This window comes from Salvelinus alpinus, chromosome 17, assembly GCF_045679555.1.
Source record: "Salvelinus alpinus chromosome 17, SLU_Salpinus.1, whole genome shotgun sequence".
NCBI lineage: Eukaryota > Metazoa > Chordata > Actinopteri > Salmoniformes > Salmonidae > Salvelinus > Salvelinus alpinus.
In genome coordinates this window covers 1,192,918-1,207,632 of record NC_092102.1, presented here as the reverse complement: position 1 = coordinate 1,207,632, position 14,715 = coordinate 1,192,918, and the positions used below count along the sequence as shown (strand labels likewise).

General features: G+C 41.5%; 2 protein-coding genes across 2 annotated transcripts in view; both read right to left on the bottom strand.

Moving 5' to 3' along the window:
- LOC139541928 (BTB/POZ domain-containing protein KCTD5-like) overlaps positions 1–3,452 on the bottom strand; it is a 46,531-nt gene extending 43,079 nt beyond the window's left edge. Inside the window, exon 1 of the mRNA XM_071346830.1 lies at positions 3,121–3,452. Within this exon, the coding sequence (XP_071202931.1) occupies positions 3,121–3,342 (222 nt within the window). The 5' untranslated portion in view covers positions 3,343–3,452. The remainder of the gene's footprint in view (positions 1–3,120) is intronic.
- A 393-nt stretch (positions 3,453–3,845) lies between these two features.
- On the bottom strand, positions 3,846–13,970 carry LOC139541926 (3-phosphoinositide-dependent protein kinase 1-like). Its single transcript, XM_071346828.1, has 14 exons — positions 13,749–13,970; positions 10,981–11,259; positions 9,190–9,232; positions 8,901–9,038; positions 8,617–8,761; positions 8,327–8,424; positions 8,096–8,171; positions 7,899–7,967; positions 7,628–7,724; positions 7,291–7,464; positions 6,885–7,108; positions 6,656–6,713; positions 6,222–6,374; positions 3,846–6,062 (listed from the first exon to the last, which is right to left on the bottom strand). The coding sequence occupies exons 1-14, from the start codon at positions 13,770–13,772 to the stop codon at positions 5,949–5,951; spliced, it is 1,692 nt and encodes a 563-aa protein (XP_071202929.1). The 5' UTR covers positions 13,773–13,970; the 3' UTR covers positions 3,846–5,948.
- Between the last annotated feature and the right edge of the window lie 745 nt (positions 13,971–14,715).

The window sequence follows — 14,715 nt, the reverse complement described above, 5'->3', positions numbered from 1 at the left end:
AAATTAATCGCTTACCTTTGATACTCTTCGGATGTTTGCACTCACGAGACTCCCAGTTACACAATAAATGTTCGATAAAGATTGGTTTTATAACCAAAAACCGCCATTTGGTTTGCGCGTTATGTTCAGAAAACCAGAGGCTCGTTCCGGTCCTGAAAGGCAGACGAAAATTCCAAAAAGTATCCGTAATGTTCGTAGAAACATGTCAAACGTTTTTTTATAATCAATCCTCAGGTTGTTTTTAACATACATAATCGATAATATTTCAACCGGACGGTAACCTATTCAATAAAAGAGAGAAAGAAAATGTCGAGCTACATCTCTCGGGCGCAGGAACTAATCAAAGGTCACCTGACGCGTTTTGAAAAATCTCACTCATTTTTCAAAATAAAAGCTTGAAACTATGTCTAAAGCCTGGTCACAGCCTGAGGAAGCCACAGGAAAAGGAATCTGGTTGATACCCCTTTAAAATGGAGGGGCAGGCAACGGAACAGGGATTTTTCCAAATAAAAGGCACTTCCGGGTTGGATTTCCTTAGGTTTTCGCCTGCAAAATCGGTTCTGTTAGACAATATTTTGACAGTTTTGGAAACTTGAGTGTTTTCTATCCTAATCTGTCAATTATATGCATATTCTAGCATCTGGACCTGAGAAATAGTGAATCCAAACAACGACTCATCTGGACAAAGGACACCGTGATCGACATTCTGATGAAAGATCAGCAAAAGTAAGACCCAATTTATGATGTTATTTCATATATCTGTCGTGCATGTGAACTGGTCGTGGGCGCCCAAGTGTTTCTGGCTATTGTGGCTATGCTAATATAGCGCTACATTTTGTTTTCGCTGTAAAACATTTAATAAATCGGAAATATTGTCTGGAATCACAAGATGCCTGTCTTTCAATTGCTGCACAGTATGTATTTTTCAGAAATGTTTTATGATGAGTAATTAGATTTGACGTTGGTGTCTGTAAATGTTATGGCTGCTTTCGGTGCAATTTCTGATTGTAGCTGAAATGTAATTTATGATTTATACCTGAAATATGCACATTTTTCTAAAAAAACATATGCTATACAATAAATATGTTATCAGACTGTCATCTTATGAAGTTGTTTCTTGGTTAGTGGCTATATATATCTTTATTTGGTCGAATTTGTGATAGCTACTGATGGAGTAAAAAACTGGTGGAGTAAAAAAAGTGGTGTCTTTTGCTAACGAGCTAATAGATTCACATATTTTGTCTTCCCTGTAAAACATTTTAAAAATCGGACATGTTGGCTTGATTCACAAGATGTGTACCTTTTATATGCTGTATTGGACTTGTTAATGTGTGAAAGTTAAATATAAAAAATAAAAAAAAAGATTTTGAATTTCGCGCCCTGCACTTGAGCTGGATGTTGTCATAAGTGTACCGGTGTCGGGCTGCAGCCCAAACAGGTTTTAAGAACAAATTCTTATTTACAATGACAGCCTACACCGGCCAAACCAGGATGCCGCTGGGCCAATTGTGCGCCGCCCTATGGGACTCCCAATCACGGCTGGTTGTGATACAGCCTGGAATTGAACCAGGGAGTCTGTAGTCGTGAAAATGCAGTGCCTTAGCCCGCACCGCCACTCAGGAGCACCAAGGGGGTGTGGTATAGGGCCAATATACCACAGCTAAGGGCTGTTCTCAAATATGACACAACAAAGAGTGCCTGGATACAGCCTTTAGCAGTGGTACATTGGCAATACTGTATACCACAAACCCGGAGGTGCCTTATTGTTATTATCAACTGATTACCAATGTAATTAGACCAGTAAAAATAACTTGACATACGTGCAGTATAGGGTCTGGTATATCAGACAATCTGCAGTCGGGGCTTGAACCACCCAGTTTATAAAGGGAAATAATGCACTTCAATCAAATCAGAAACAAGTATTCAACAAAGCCATGGTACTCAGAGTGCGCTCTGGGCTTTCAGAACGCACACTGGAAGCTCTAGCCGAGAAATTGGGTTTATCCGAGCGTTCTGACCTCACAACTGCAGTCAAGCACTCAAGCTAACTGGCTAACATTGGCTAGCTACTTCCAGACAAAATGAGAACACCTCACTGACCATTTTACTCGCCCTAGCAGAGCTGGTTAGGCTGTTTTCATATTATCCAGAGCGTTGGTGACTAACTGTGCTGCTGGCAACAATTTAATTACGCTTTTTTTGCCGACGTTTACTGACACCCACCATATTCAACGAGTGTTGAACGTTCATAAATGCATCAGTTATTCTGCGCTCTGACACTCAGACGAGAGTGCTCTAGTAGTTAGCCAGAGCGAATTTACGAACGCACAAATGTAAAAGTGTATTACTTGGCAGCGCTTGCCGGTATAGCTAGCTAACATAAAAGTATTTAGAAAACATTAGCAATAATTGACATTGCCATCAAACGGAGAATGTGTTAACCAGAAATAAATATACACAATATGTAAAAACCAGTTCCTCCCTCGAAAGGTCGATCATCTCGAAAACTAAAGCAGAGATATCTTGCTATGGCCCACCACCTATTACCAGACTTGGTCTGAATCTCCCAGTATCCTCAATACAAACTGATCATGGTCACAGAGACAAAAAGGACACATTTAATTTTGCCACTGAAAATACATAGTGCAAGAATTTAACGTTAATTACCAATTTGGAGTTGAAAATTTGATAATAATAACGTGTTGTAGAACGCTAGTAGGAACAAATTCTTTACAATGTGGTGCTATCTGCACTAGGTAGCTAACGTAGCCAACCGTACTTACTAGTGAACCGGGGTATCTGGGCCCGGTTACCCAGAAACATAAGGGTAAGATCTTAGCTTTAAAATGCTTTTGTGTAAACGGGCCCAGATCTGTTGCTGGTTACCCAACAGGCTAACGATACTACTGTAACTAGCTAGCAGGACGTCGTTTGACATCTGTCGTGTCGGCATCGGGGATTAGTAAACTAGCAGTTTTATAGTTGGTCTTAAAATATAACTTTCTACCGCATTATATAGCTACTTACATTTGCTTTGAAGACACCCTATGCCCACCCATACAGACATATTCACACACGAGACCCGGAGAAGGCTAGCACGGCTAACATTAACTTAGCTACCTTATCAGAGTCGAGGTCGGGGTCAGCCTGGCTCAGTCGGTACAGAAATGATTTCGGATCTCGGCACAGCGTCTGTCGTGTTGTTGAGAAATAGGTTCCCCCCACGTTCAAGCGAACCCATTTGGAAGCCCCGTTACTGGTTGACTGGGGTTTTTCCCAGGGAGAATGAGTCAAACACCTCCGATAAACGGAACCACAAGTATCGGCGCTGTTTTCTGCCATCCCCTCTTCTCTGCCCTCCGGTATGACTGAGGCTGTTGACAGGAAACCTCTCCTCTTCAGTTAAGTAGGCTGTCTCCACTCCATCCACAGGCGATACCACTCCTTTCCCTCCACCTACAAGCTGCCTACCACTCCACTTTATCAACAATAACAGAATATGCATTGGGCCAAAATCAGAATTATTTCAGACATATAAAATATGACAAAACGCATAAAATCCCTATCATATTTATATTGTTAAAAAAATATGTTTACGCGACATATTAAAATCAGGTGGATACAGTATAACTAGTTATGATTGACCCGCTAGCCCTGTTGGAATGGTAATGCACTCTTTCTTACAAGCCTTTGCTAGCCCTGTTGGAATGGTAATGCACTCTTTCTTACAAGCCTTTTATATTGTATAAATGTAACACTATGCAGAAAACTGATGGAAAGATACATTTGTAATGTTTCAGCAGTCATGTATTATGTCAGGTTGTAACAGAAGACAGGAGGCATGGTATTATTGTATGCCTAAATCCCTACATGCTTTAATTACTGGACTACCAAGCATTACGTGGAAAATTCATCATTCAACAACTACTGACCTAGCGCACAAACAATCAGAGAGAATGAACAGAATCATTAAATTATCAGAAATATGATTAAATCACTGAGCAAATAGAAAATGTATATGATATAGTAAGAAAAAAGCTGTAAAATATTATAGTTTACAATAATTATTCACATTCAAAGGCTTTACATCTCAATACATACACAACATGGCCCCTGAACATGACTTCAATCCAAATATGATTCATATATTAGAATTTAAATAACACAGAATGAACTAGAGGCTAAACAATAGCCATCAAATAACCTTATACAAGAATAAAAATACAAAAACTGTATCCTAATATCATTGCATTACTTGCTTCAGATTTCAATAATACATCGTCTGTACATCACAGTTCTAGTCGGTTACAAACCAGGTAGAATATTACATACACAATGTAACCGACTTGCCACCCAACTTGATTTAAAAAAAAAAATCTAACAAGAGAGAAGCAAACACTTTCTATAGTGTTTCCTTACTTTAGAGACAGATACAGCAATTTCATCTTATTTGGATCAGATACCCTTTAGTTAATGTTCAAGCAAGTTCAGCCAAGCCAGAGGCTATTATTCACCTGCTCCAGTCACACACACAGACTAAGAGCTGGAGGAATATCTCTCGAGAGGACCTTAAGGTAATGTCAGAATTTAAAGTATTACTATTATACATCTCTCTCTAAAAAAAGAGCAAAATTCAAATCGATCGATACATATTGGGCCAGGTGTCATGTTGTAGAAAAATGACAGGGACATTCCTAATGAACCTTGATAACCCAACGAGGCAAAGCTGATAACTTTCCCTGGGACTACAGCTGTACTGTGATTGCTTCCAAGAAATGATAGTATAGTATTGTGGATGTAACTCTTGAAGCTTTCATTATCGCCAAAGATGTTCATAATGGGGTGGTCAGCATTCTGTTGTTTTAAACAGGACACACTGAAGATTAACCGTCAATCCCACCAAATAAAACAAAAATTATTCAAACCACAAAGAAATAGCCAGTGAATGGTAAAGAACAGCCAAATAATTCAATATTATCTATGGTTGCCAATGCAATCAAAATACCCACCTTAACTTTAATAAAACTATATCTCCAGTGCCCTGGGAGAGAAGCAGACAATGCTAAACTAAAAAATGTCCGTGCAGGAAAGCTAAGCGAGTCTTATGATAAGAGTACAAGCTAGTGGCATGTTCACCCACCCCCTATTTGCAATGTAATGGTTTACTATTAGGGACTGTCCTCACAGTCTCAGTGTATGGAGAACCCACGCTGAAGCAATTGAGTGCTATTCATATCTATGCCTCACTTTGGAGACCAGCGGTCTGCCCTGAAACATTAACATACAGACCCAAACCGGACTGCAAACAGTAAGTACCAAGAGCGTTGAGAACCAATTCATATATACACTATGTGGACAATGGGGGTCTGACAAAAATATACTTTATTGGGTAAGCACCTGGTTGCAGTGTGATACTGAACCAGGCACTAGTCTATAGTACGTGTGTCGAGTTCAGGTAAAATTACAGAGGGATACAATGTTGGATTAGGATCTGGATTGAGTATCATACTGTATTGGGATAAACTCTAGTGTACGAGCAATGCTGGATTGTGTTTTGTTATGGTTGAAGGAAACCAGCCCGTGCACTGAGATGGTCTTAATGGTACCTACACCAGTGAAATTCTACAAAGCCTATCCTCTCTCTTAGCCCTGCAGAATGTATAAAATGCCGATGTGCATGGAAGCAGTAATCATCCACATGAAGAAAAAAAAAATCTTTTAAAAGCCACACAGAGCACAAAGAACAAGCAAAGCAACCCTGAATCCCATGGTCTTTTTTTCCTATTGGTTCTGCTCATTTCAGAAAAGGAAAATAAACAAGGTCTAGATGCCAGCGTCTCTAAAAGAGTTTGTTTACATTGCGGTGATGAAGGGCACTAAAGAGGATGTTACTCTGCGATTGGCCTCAGAGCTTGGAGGAAGGAGTGGCCGCAGGAGTAACTGCTCTCCTATAGGCCAGGATTCTGGTGCTTGTGGTAGATCTTTCTCCACACTTCCTGGATCTTCTTACACCACTTGTCAGCGTTTCCACTGGGATCCATCAGATAGTATGTTCGATTGGGCTGTAAACAAACCACGCCAAAGATTAAATAAAAACATCCAAAGCTGAGACAAAGTCAATATTGTTTGACAAGAAACCTGAGGTTATGTAATAATGTTAGTTTGAAATATGATTCAGCCATTCGTGTCATCAATAAGCGTTAATTGTAGTTCACAATTACCGTGTGGACAAAGAAGGTCTTAAAGTTCTTGGCCTCTGGGCGCAGCTCGGGGGACCAGGGGATCTCCCCCTTCAGGACCTTGTTGACAGGGTCCACGTAGTACAGGTGTGGCCCTTCAGTAAGGAGCAGCTGCCTCCGCCGAGCAAACAGACCCTGCAATGGAGTCATGAGACGTGGCATGAGATGAGCACCAGAGGGAGCTAGTGCCAAGTGTAATGTTCCACACCAGAGGTGGAATTCCCCCTAGCTGCTGACCTAGGATCAGCTTTCTTCAACTCTAACAAGTGAAACTATATACAAACATTGCTCCTCATTGTCAACAACTAAGAAATAGGTAAGTCAAATAAGACTACTTTTATGAACTTATTTACTTTGAGTTAAAAACTGAGATGTGGTGTAAAATATTCAATACCACTGGTTTGGCTTCCACTCACCTTCCGTTTATCCACTGGGCCCATTTTCAGGATCAAATTATTCTCAACAAACTGGTGCCTGTGTAAGTCAGTGTAAGGGTTACGAGCAAGTACTTCCAAGCAAATAAAAGCAAAGTGATGTAAACAAAGTCTTTACAAAACGCTCAAAATACCAATTCAACATCAAATTCTCATGGTCAATGCAAATGAAACAAATGTGAATAGGAGAGTGCTTCAGAATGGGGCTTACCAGGGGTTCCTACTGGTCTGTTTTTCCAGCAGCAGCTGCTTCTCCTCCTCAGAGAACAGCAAGTCCAGCTCAAACGAGTTGTTGTCCAGGTCATGGATGTACTGCTCGATGTTGCTGCTGGACCTCTGTGGCGCTGGGGGAATGGTCTCAGGCGTGGAGAGCGAGTGGGACGAGCTGGACTGGGCCACCTGCATGCTGCTAAACTGGCTCAGGAGGTCATCGTACTGGGGAAAGACAGGAGATGTGGGCAGAAGGTAGTAAAGTTGGTTTAAAGCATGGGCTTTTGCATGGCACAAAGATATGGATCCCTTGATGAACAGGATTCTTGAAAAATCATCACAAGCCACAATGATATGGAGGCCCGTTTAATTTTGCCATGTTCAATGTATGTGTGGAAGTGTCTCACGTTTCCATAGCAGTCCTCGTCGTCCTCGGACATGGCTGGCAGGTATGGAGTGAGCTTGGGGGGCGTCTGCACATGGAGGTCTCCCCAAGAGATGGTCTCGAAGAACGGGTGTCCCCTCAGGGGTTCGTACCCTCCCATATCCTCGCAACCAATTCTCTTGGAGGGGTCCAGCGACTGAGAAACAGAAACACGTTCACTTACCCAAAGCCTTCAACTCTTACTACAACTAACTAAACCAGTGTGTGGATGATTGAGAGATACGCCATAATATGCATCCTCGTCTGCAGTGCTGATATTACAGAATTACACTGAGTATATTGATGAAAACATGACCTACCAAAAGATGTTCAACGAGATCCTTAGCTTTGGGAAAGAACTTCTCAGGGAATTCATACTCCAACTTGATTATCTTCTGGAATATTAGGTACTCGTTTCTGGTCCAAAGTAAGCACAGAAGTCATGAGGGGGGGGAAGGAAGCCAGAGAAAGGACAGTGAGTGAAGTGGAGGTAAGAGCAACCACATAAAACATAATATCCAGATAAGCCTATCACAGAAGCTAAAACAAAAAGGTGAAAGAGGCCAAGAGCAGCCATCGTGCTCTACTTACCCAGCTCTGAAGGGTGGTAGCCCAGCCACTAGCTGATAAATTATGCATCCCAATGCCCAGAGGTCAGAGCTGAAACACACAACCAGTTGATATCAATATAATATCCTATCAAAGAACGACAGACATTCACTAACTGCATGGGAAAATAATGCATTGGCACAACACTCAAAGGTTCTCAATTGTAGAGTCCCAGTTACCTCTTGCAGGCAGATTTCTCTGTCAGCAGCTCTGGAGACACGTACTGTGCAGTTCCTACAAAGGAGTTTGCTCTTGCTGCAAAACAACAAGGGTATTAACATGACAACACACTCAACTTGAGACTGATCAAATGTGTGCATTAAAAGTAAGAACATCATAGAATTGTGGAATGTTCAAGTAGAAATAAATCGCAATGAATGCTTCATGTTGATAAAAGTCTATACATGTACCTTGTTTGCCATCTGAAGATAACTGCTTTGCTGTTCCAAAGTCTGTTATTTGGATGTGCATGTCTTCGCTCAGTAAAATATTCTCAGGTTTAAGATCTCTGAAAGACAAAAAAGGAACGTAGTCAACCTACATTTTCAAAAAGGGATAATTTGTGTAAAAAGTGGCAGCAAGTTTAAGTCACCTTATTTATACAAATGGACATTAATAAAACTTGATAATCAGGATATAAATTCAACTACGATAACTTGTAACATATCATTACAGATATACCGGTTCTGACATTACTTACCTGTGAATTATCCCCTTCTCGTGCAAATATTCTAATGCACAAACAATTTCAGCCGAGTAGAATCTAGTGCAGGTCTCATCAAAAGAACCGATTTTGCGAATATATTTCAAAAGCTCTCCATTCTTAGCATAGCTAAGGCCAAAATCTAATAGCAAGTTAAGGAAAACTACACATCTCAAAGGAAATAATAAACACAAGAAAACATGTTTACCATACAACTAAAACAAGATACGTTGCTAAACAAGTTGGTGATGCAGTCATCATGGTCTGTTTTTAAAGGATACACAACTTTTCATCATCTTGAAATGTAAAGTACAGTTTGACGAAAAATGGATGATCTAGGTTCGACATCACATCCCTTTCTCTTTTCACGTACTGCGCCTTGTTCTCCTTCATAATATATCGCTTCTCCAAAATCTTTACTGGAAGAGAAAATGTATAAGTAAAGTTGAGGGTAAATACCGCACAAAAGACAAAGAAGGGATAAACAGCAACTTCACACTAATGACAATCCGTAAAAACAAGTACGACACATGGAAGCCAAGTTCTTTTAATGCCGAAATTACAACTTACTTGCATATTCTTTTGCCGTTGCACGTTCTCTTGCAAGGACAACCTATAAAACATTTTTCTTTTAAAGACTTCATTCAGAAAGTATCCAAACTTGAATTTTCCCACATTTTGTTATGTTACAGCCTTACTGTAAAATTGATTCAAATGTTTTCCCCCCAATCTATACACAATACCCCATAAAGACAAAGCAACAACAAGTTTAGAAATCTTTGCAACCCCCCCCCCCCCCCCGGAAATATCACATTTACATAAGTATTCAGACCGTTTACTCAGTACTTTGTTGAAGCACCTTAGGCAGCGATTACAGCCGAGTCTTATTAGGTATGACGCTACAAGCTTGGCACAACTGTATTTGGGGAGTTTCTCCCATTCTTCTCAAGCACTGTCAGGTTGAATGGGGAGCGTCGCTGCACAGCTATTTTAAGGTCTCTCCTGAGATGTTCGATCGGGTTCAAGGCTCTGGCTGGCCACAAGGACATTCAGAGACTTGTCCCAAAGCCACTGCTGTATTGTCTTGGCTGTTTGCTTAGGGTCGTTGTCCTGTTGGAAGATGAACCTTCACCCCAGTCTGAGGTCCGGAGCATTCTGGAGCAGGTTTTCAACAAGGATATCTCTGTACTTTGCGCCGTTAATCTTTCCCTCGATCCTGACTAGTCTCCCAGTCCTTGCCGCTGAAAAACATCCCCACAGTGAAGCATGGCGGTGGCAGCATCATGCTGTGGGGATGTGGCAGATTGTGGCAGGTTTCCTCCAGACGTGATGCTTGGTTTCATTGGGCCAGAGAATCTTGTTTCTCATGGACTGAGAGTCCTTTTGGCAAACTCCAAGTGGGCTGTCATGTGCCTTTTACTGAGGAGTGGCTTCCGTCTGGCCAATAACATAAAGGCCTGAAAGTTGGAGTGCTGCAGAGATGGTTGTCCTTCTGGAAGGTACTCCCTTCTCCACAGAGGAACTCTAGAGCTTTGTCAGATTAACCATTGAGTTCTTTGTCACCTCCCTGACCAAGCCCCTTCTCCACCAATTGCTCAGTTTGGCCAGACAGCTTTAGGAAGAGTCTTGGTGGTTCCAGACTTCTTCAACTTAAGAATTATAGATGCCACTGTGTTCTTTGGGACCTTCAATGCTGCATAAATGTTTTTGTACCCTTCCCCAGATCTGTGCCTCGACACAATCATGTATCGGCGCTCTCCGGACAATTCTTTCGACCCCATGGCATGGTTTTTGCTCTGACATGCACGTTCAACTGTGGGACCTTATATAAAAAGGTGTGCGCCTTTCCAAATCATATCCAATCAATTGAATTAACCGCAGGTGGACTCCAAGCAAGTTGTAGAAACATCTCAAGGATGATCAATTGAAACAGGATGCACATGAGCTCAATTTCAAGTCTCATAGCAAAAGGTGCGAATAGTTACGTAAATAAAGCATTCTTATTCAATTATACATTAGCAAAAATTACAAAATTTCTATTGTGTGTAGGATATTTTTTAGGTCAATTATAGAATTGGGCTGTAACAAAATGTGGAAAAGGTCAAGGGGTCTGAATACTTTCCGAATGCACTGTATATTGTTATTAGAAAATATATTTCTACAACTCATTCAGTATACAACTTCATCCCCATAGTAAATGATGTGCCAGGTTAACTTAAATTCCATTGAAACTACTCATTTCTGATCAACTAGCATGAATTGAAGATGAGTCACTGGAGTATATGACCACAAGAATGCTTGCATGTAACAACACCTATCTAGGGCTAATTCATAACTGAAATGGAATGCTGGTCTGCTTACGGTTGAGAAGGAGCCCTCTCCCAGTATCTTGCCGAATTTGAAGTCCTCTGGCCTCTTCTTGCGCGGCTGAGGGGCCTGCTGTGCCCGGAGCTCGGCGCCCAGGCTGGCAGGTTTTCCCGGGGCCCGGGACTCGGAGGTGGGGCCCTCCATGCTGGTACAGTGGCTGCTACTTGCGCCTGGGATGGCAAGTGGCGAGCAGGAGTCAGGCTGATTTCTTACCATTGATGGATGTGGGCAGGAACAGATGACCACGCTGGATTGAATGGGCACAACATCATACTGTATGGGAGAGGTGGGGGCATTAGGTGACATTACTACTAAAAGATGAGGTGAACGGGTAGAGGAAAGTACTGGGCATAATTGTCTAGACTTGTCTTGTCTTCATTTAACGTTAGGCTGTCATTCTGGCATTACCCTGTCCCTAAACTCTGGGTACTTTGAAAAAACATTGAGGAAACATCTAGGCTATGCCATGTTCAGTCAGACAGTCCTTTAAGAATGTAGGTGTGAACAAAAAGTTCAAGCTCTGCTCTCTGGAGGGACTGAGGGCCCCATGAGGAGGCAGGCTAACTCAAGCTACACATGTGCAGGAAATGCGGAACACATTTCGGTTGAATGCATTCAGTTGTGCAACTGACTAGGTATCCCCTTTCCCCCCCTACCAAACCGTCAACATGTGCATGAGGGAATATAATAAAGACATGTTCTCTCGCATAGAGTCTAAACTACTTTAAACCCCACTGCCAGGGGATACAATTCCCATAGCACCTTTGAGTCATCCTTCATGTTGTTTCCAATTTTATGTCTGGTAGGTGTTTGAAAACAAATCACTGCCTCTCTCTTGACAATAACTGGCAGGGCTCCCAGCCCAAGTAAGAGCTGCACATGTTTTGAGAATTGAGATGGGAAGTTGAGGGGAAAGAATAGCTGTGGGGGGCTTGGGCATATATTTAACCTGACTGAATATTATATTCTATACATTTAAGTCATTTAGCAGACGCTCTTATCCAGAGCGACTTACAAATTGGAAAGTTCATACATATTCATCCTGGTCCCCCGTGGGGAATGAACCCACAACCCTGGCGTTGCAAGCGCCATGCTCTACCAACTGAGCCACACGGGACCACGTGAACGTGAACGTATTAATTTAACAATGTGGACATTCTATGTACAACCTATGGCATGTTCCACTCCAGACAATATATGCTTAGTTGAGGATGAGGCAAAACGTGAACGTATTAATTTAACAATGTGGACATTCAGCCTTGAATCTAGCTATTTAAGTTCAATCATGACCAGTAAGTGACCTCATACCTTATGTTCACTATTGAGCAATTAAACAACTCAGTGTGGAGATGAATCTTGGACAAAACAACGTGAAGTAGATTTTTTTTTTTTTTATTCAGGACCCAAACCTTTCCCTGGATGAAAAATCCCATTTACGTCCTCCAATCAGACACCAAATACTCAAGTTTGACCATGCATAAAAAAAAAAAAAAAATTACAGACAATATTAACAAAGTTGATTGACTGGTAAACAAAAATAAAATATATTATGTGGTGCATTTTCGCTAGCAAGTAACTACATGGCATCATGTCGTTAACTAATGTTTAGCATTAGCATTGGCTAACAGCTTGTGAATGTGAGTAAGGACGCCAACGCAAAAAATAGGTGGTTTCTTTTAGTGAGCAGCAAGCGTCACGAATTGTTAGCAAGCCAGTCCCTCTTAAAAATTACATTAAAACATACACGTACGATTTAAACACCAACCATCGACCAAAAGCTTTAAATTCTGAATGCACTGCCAAAATATTAAACTGAGTTAGTTAACTAACGTTAGCTGGTTACCGTCATAGGCCTGGGAAATTAGAAGCTAGGTAGCTACCTAACGTAGGTCTTTAGCTAGCCAGTTTAGGAAACGAGATTGTTTGTCAAACACCGTCAGGTGAAATCTCGAGTTAGCCAAAGGTAGTCGTCCACGAGTAATTGTTATCGGTAAACTAGCTAACGTTAGCTTACTTACGTTACATCATGTTGATTAGAACATGTAGCTAGCTGGGGATGCAACTTCACGGGAAAGTATCAGCAGTCTGCTAGCAACTAACGTTGTCTTGTTAGCATCCTCGGCTAATTCTATAGCTGAAGCGTCAGGTAAGTTACTGTATTATACAACAAGTTAGCTTGCTAAAGTAGCTAATGATGATTGTAAGTTGACACAGCTAACTTAAAGTCCTAATAGTAATAATTTAGTACAATAGCCATGTAAAGTACTAACAGTAGCTACCTAGATAAAGTTACTAGCCAAATACCTAGATAGTGAGCTAGTGTATAATGTAAATAACGTTAATGTATACGTTCATTTGTTCGCAATCCATTAACACAGGGTAGCGACGAATATTGTTAGCCAGTTAAAGTTTCTAGCTAGCGTCGACGTTACGTTAACTACGTTAAGAGTAACCGCCAAGTTGGCTTGCTGGCTAGCCAGTTGATGTTACATTAGCTAGTTAACGTTAATTAATTACCAGGAATTTCGACTCACGTTAGCGACCTAGCATGCTACCTGGTTGCTAGATAACTTAATCGACAGACTTTGCGCGTTGCTAACGTTAAGCTAGGTAGCTAATGCGTTAGTCAGAGGTCCTCTTACCGCTGTTTGGAAATGAGGGCCTAACAGTAACACATCGAAAATGTTGTCTAACTGCCGCCATACAATACATATTGGGCAACGGCTTCACATTGACATTTTGATGAACGTTGCAATACTCACAATTTGACTTGTGGCCCTTGCCATGGAAGTTCCCCTCGATTATTTATTTGGAATAAAATAATTACAGAACCTCCAATAATGGCTGCCTCTGCGCCTTCATTTTCCAACTGTGACGTCGTTCCACAACAATGTTACCAAAGACAGTCCAGTATGAAGATATACAGAAACTGCTTCTCCAATAGAAATCCCTCAAACGTGTAGGCGATGTCATTGCGACGTTAGCTAGCATAGCTCATGCGCAATAAAACGTCATCGGGTCTAACGGTCGTGTCGCGCCGAACTGCGCATCTGCAGGCCGTCTAACGAAAGGTACTCACTCCTTCGATATAAAGTGTATTTTTCGTCCAAAATTAAAACGTGTCAGTTTGTTACTTTCACGGGGTTGTAGTGGTGGCAGGTTCAGCTGTTTAAGATATTTTCTCTAATCTAGGTTTTGCCTTTAGAATTTGAGAACGAATTTTCACTTCTCCCTTTGCCTTGCAAAACCCTAGTCCGGTCTGTTGAGTCTGCTTCCCGACGCGTTCCTGTAAATATCGCGATGTTTCGCATGAGTTTGAAAAGTATGTGACGTTCCTCAAGATGTTTTTAACTAATCCCGCAAAGAAGGGAGAGGATCGGAGAGGTCGGTTGTCCACAAAGCAGCAAACGGGACCGAGGTATAAATTGGGTTGGACGGAGAGCGTGGACACCTCAGCGGAAATGGAGTCCCTAGAGAAAGCAAGAACAAGATGGTTGTCAGGAGTAGTACAGTATTATCATAAGCACATGTATACTTGGAAAACGGAGGAGGAATGGAGGGGAAAAAGAGAGGGAGAGGTGGTCTAAGAGAGAAAGGGAAGACGAGGGTGAGCTTGAGTCTGATAAAACTGGTTGGAAAAAAGAGATGGTTTGTTAAAGAAGAATGGTAGAAAGTGTAAGCAGAGGGAGATGAGGAGAAATGGAAGTGAATGAGGGGGAAGTATCGGAG

Excerpts from the sequence above, each read along its gene's own strand:
- LOC139541926 (XM_071346828.1), bottom strand. The coding sequence starts at position 13,772 with ATGGCAAGGGCCACAAGTCAAATT. Across the intron at positions 7,465-7,627 it reads ATCTCGTTGAACATCTTTTG|TCGCTGGACCCCTCCAAGAG; the intron begins GTAGGTCATGTT and ends TCTGTTTCTCAG. Across the intron at positions 7,109-7,290 it reads ACGAGGACTGCTATGGAAAC|TACGATGACCTCCTGAGCCA; the intron begins GTGAGACACTTC and ends GTCTTTCCCCAG.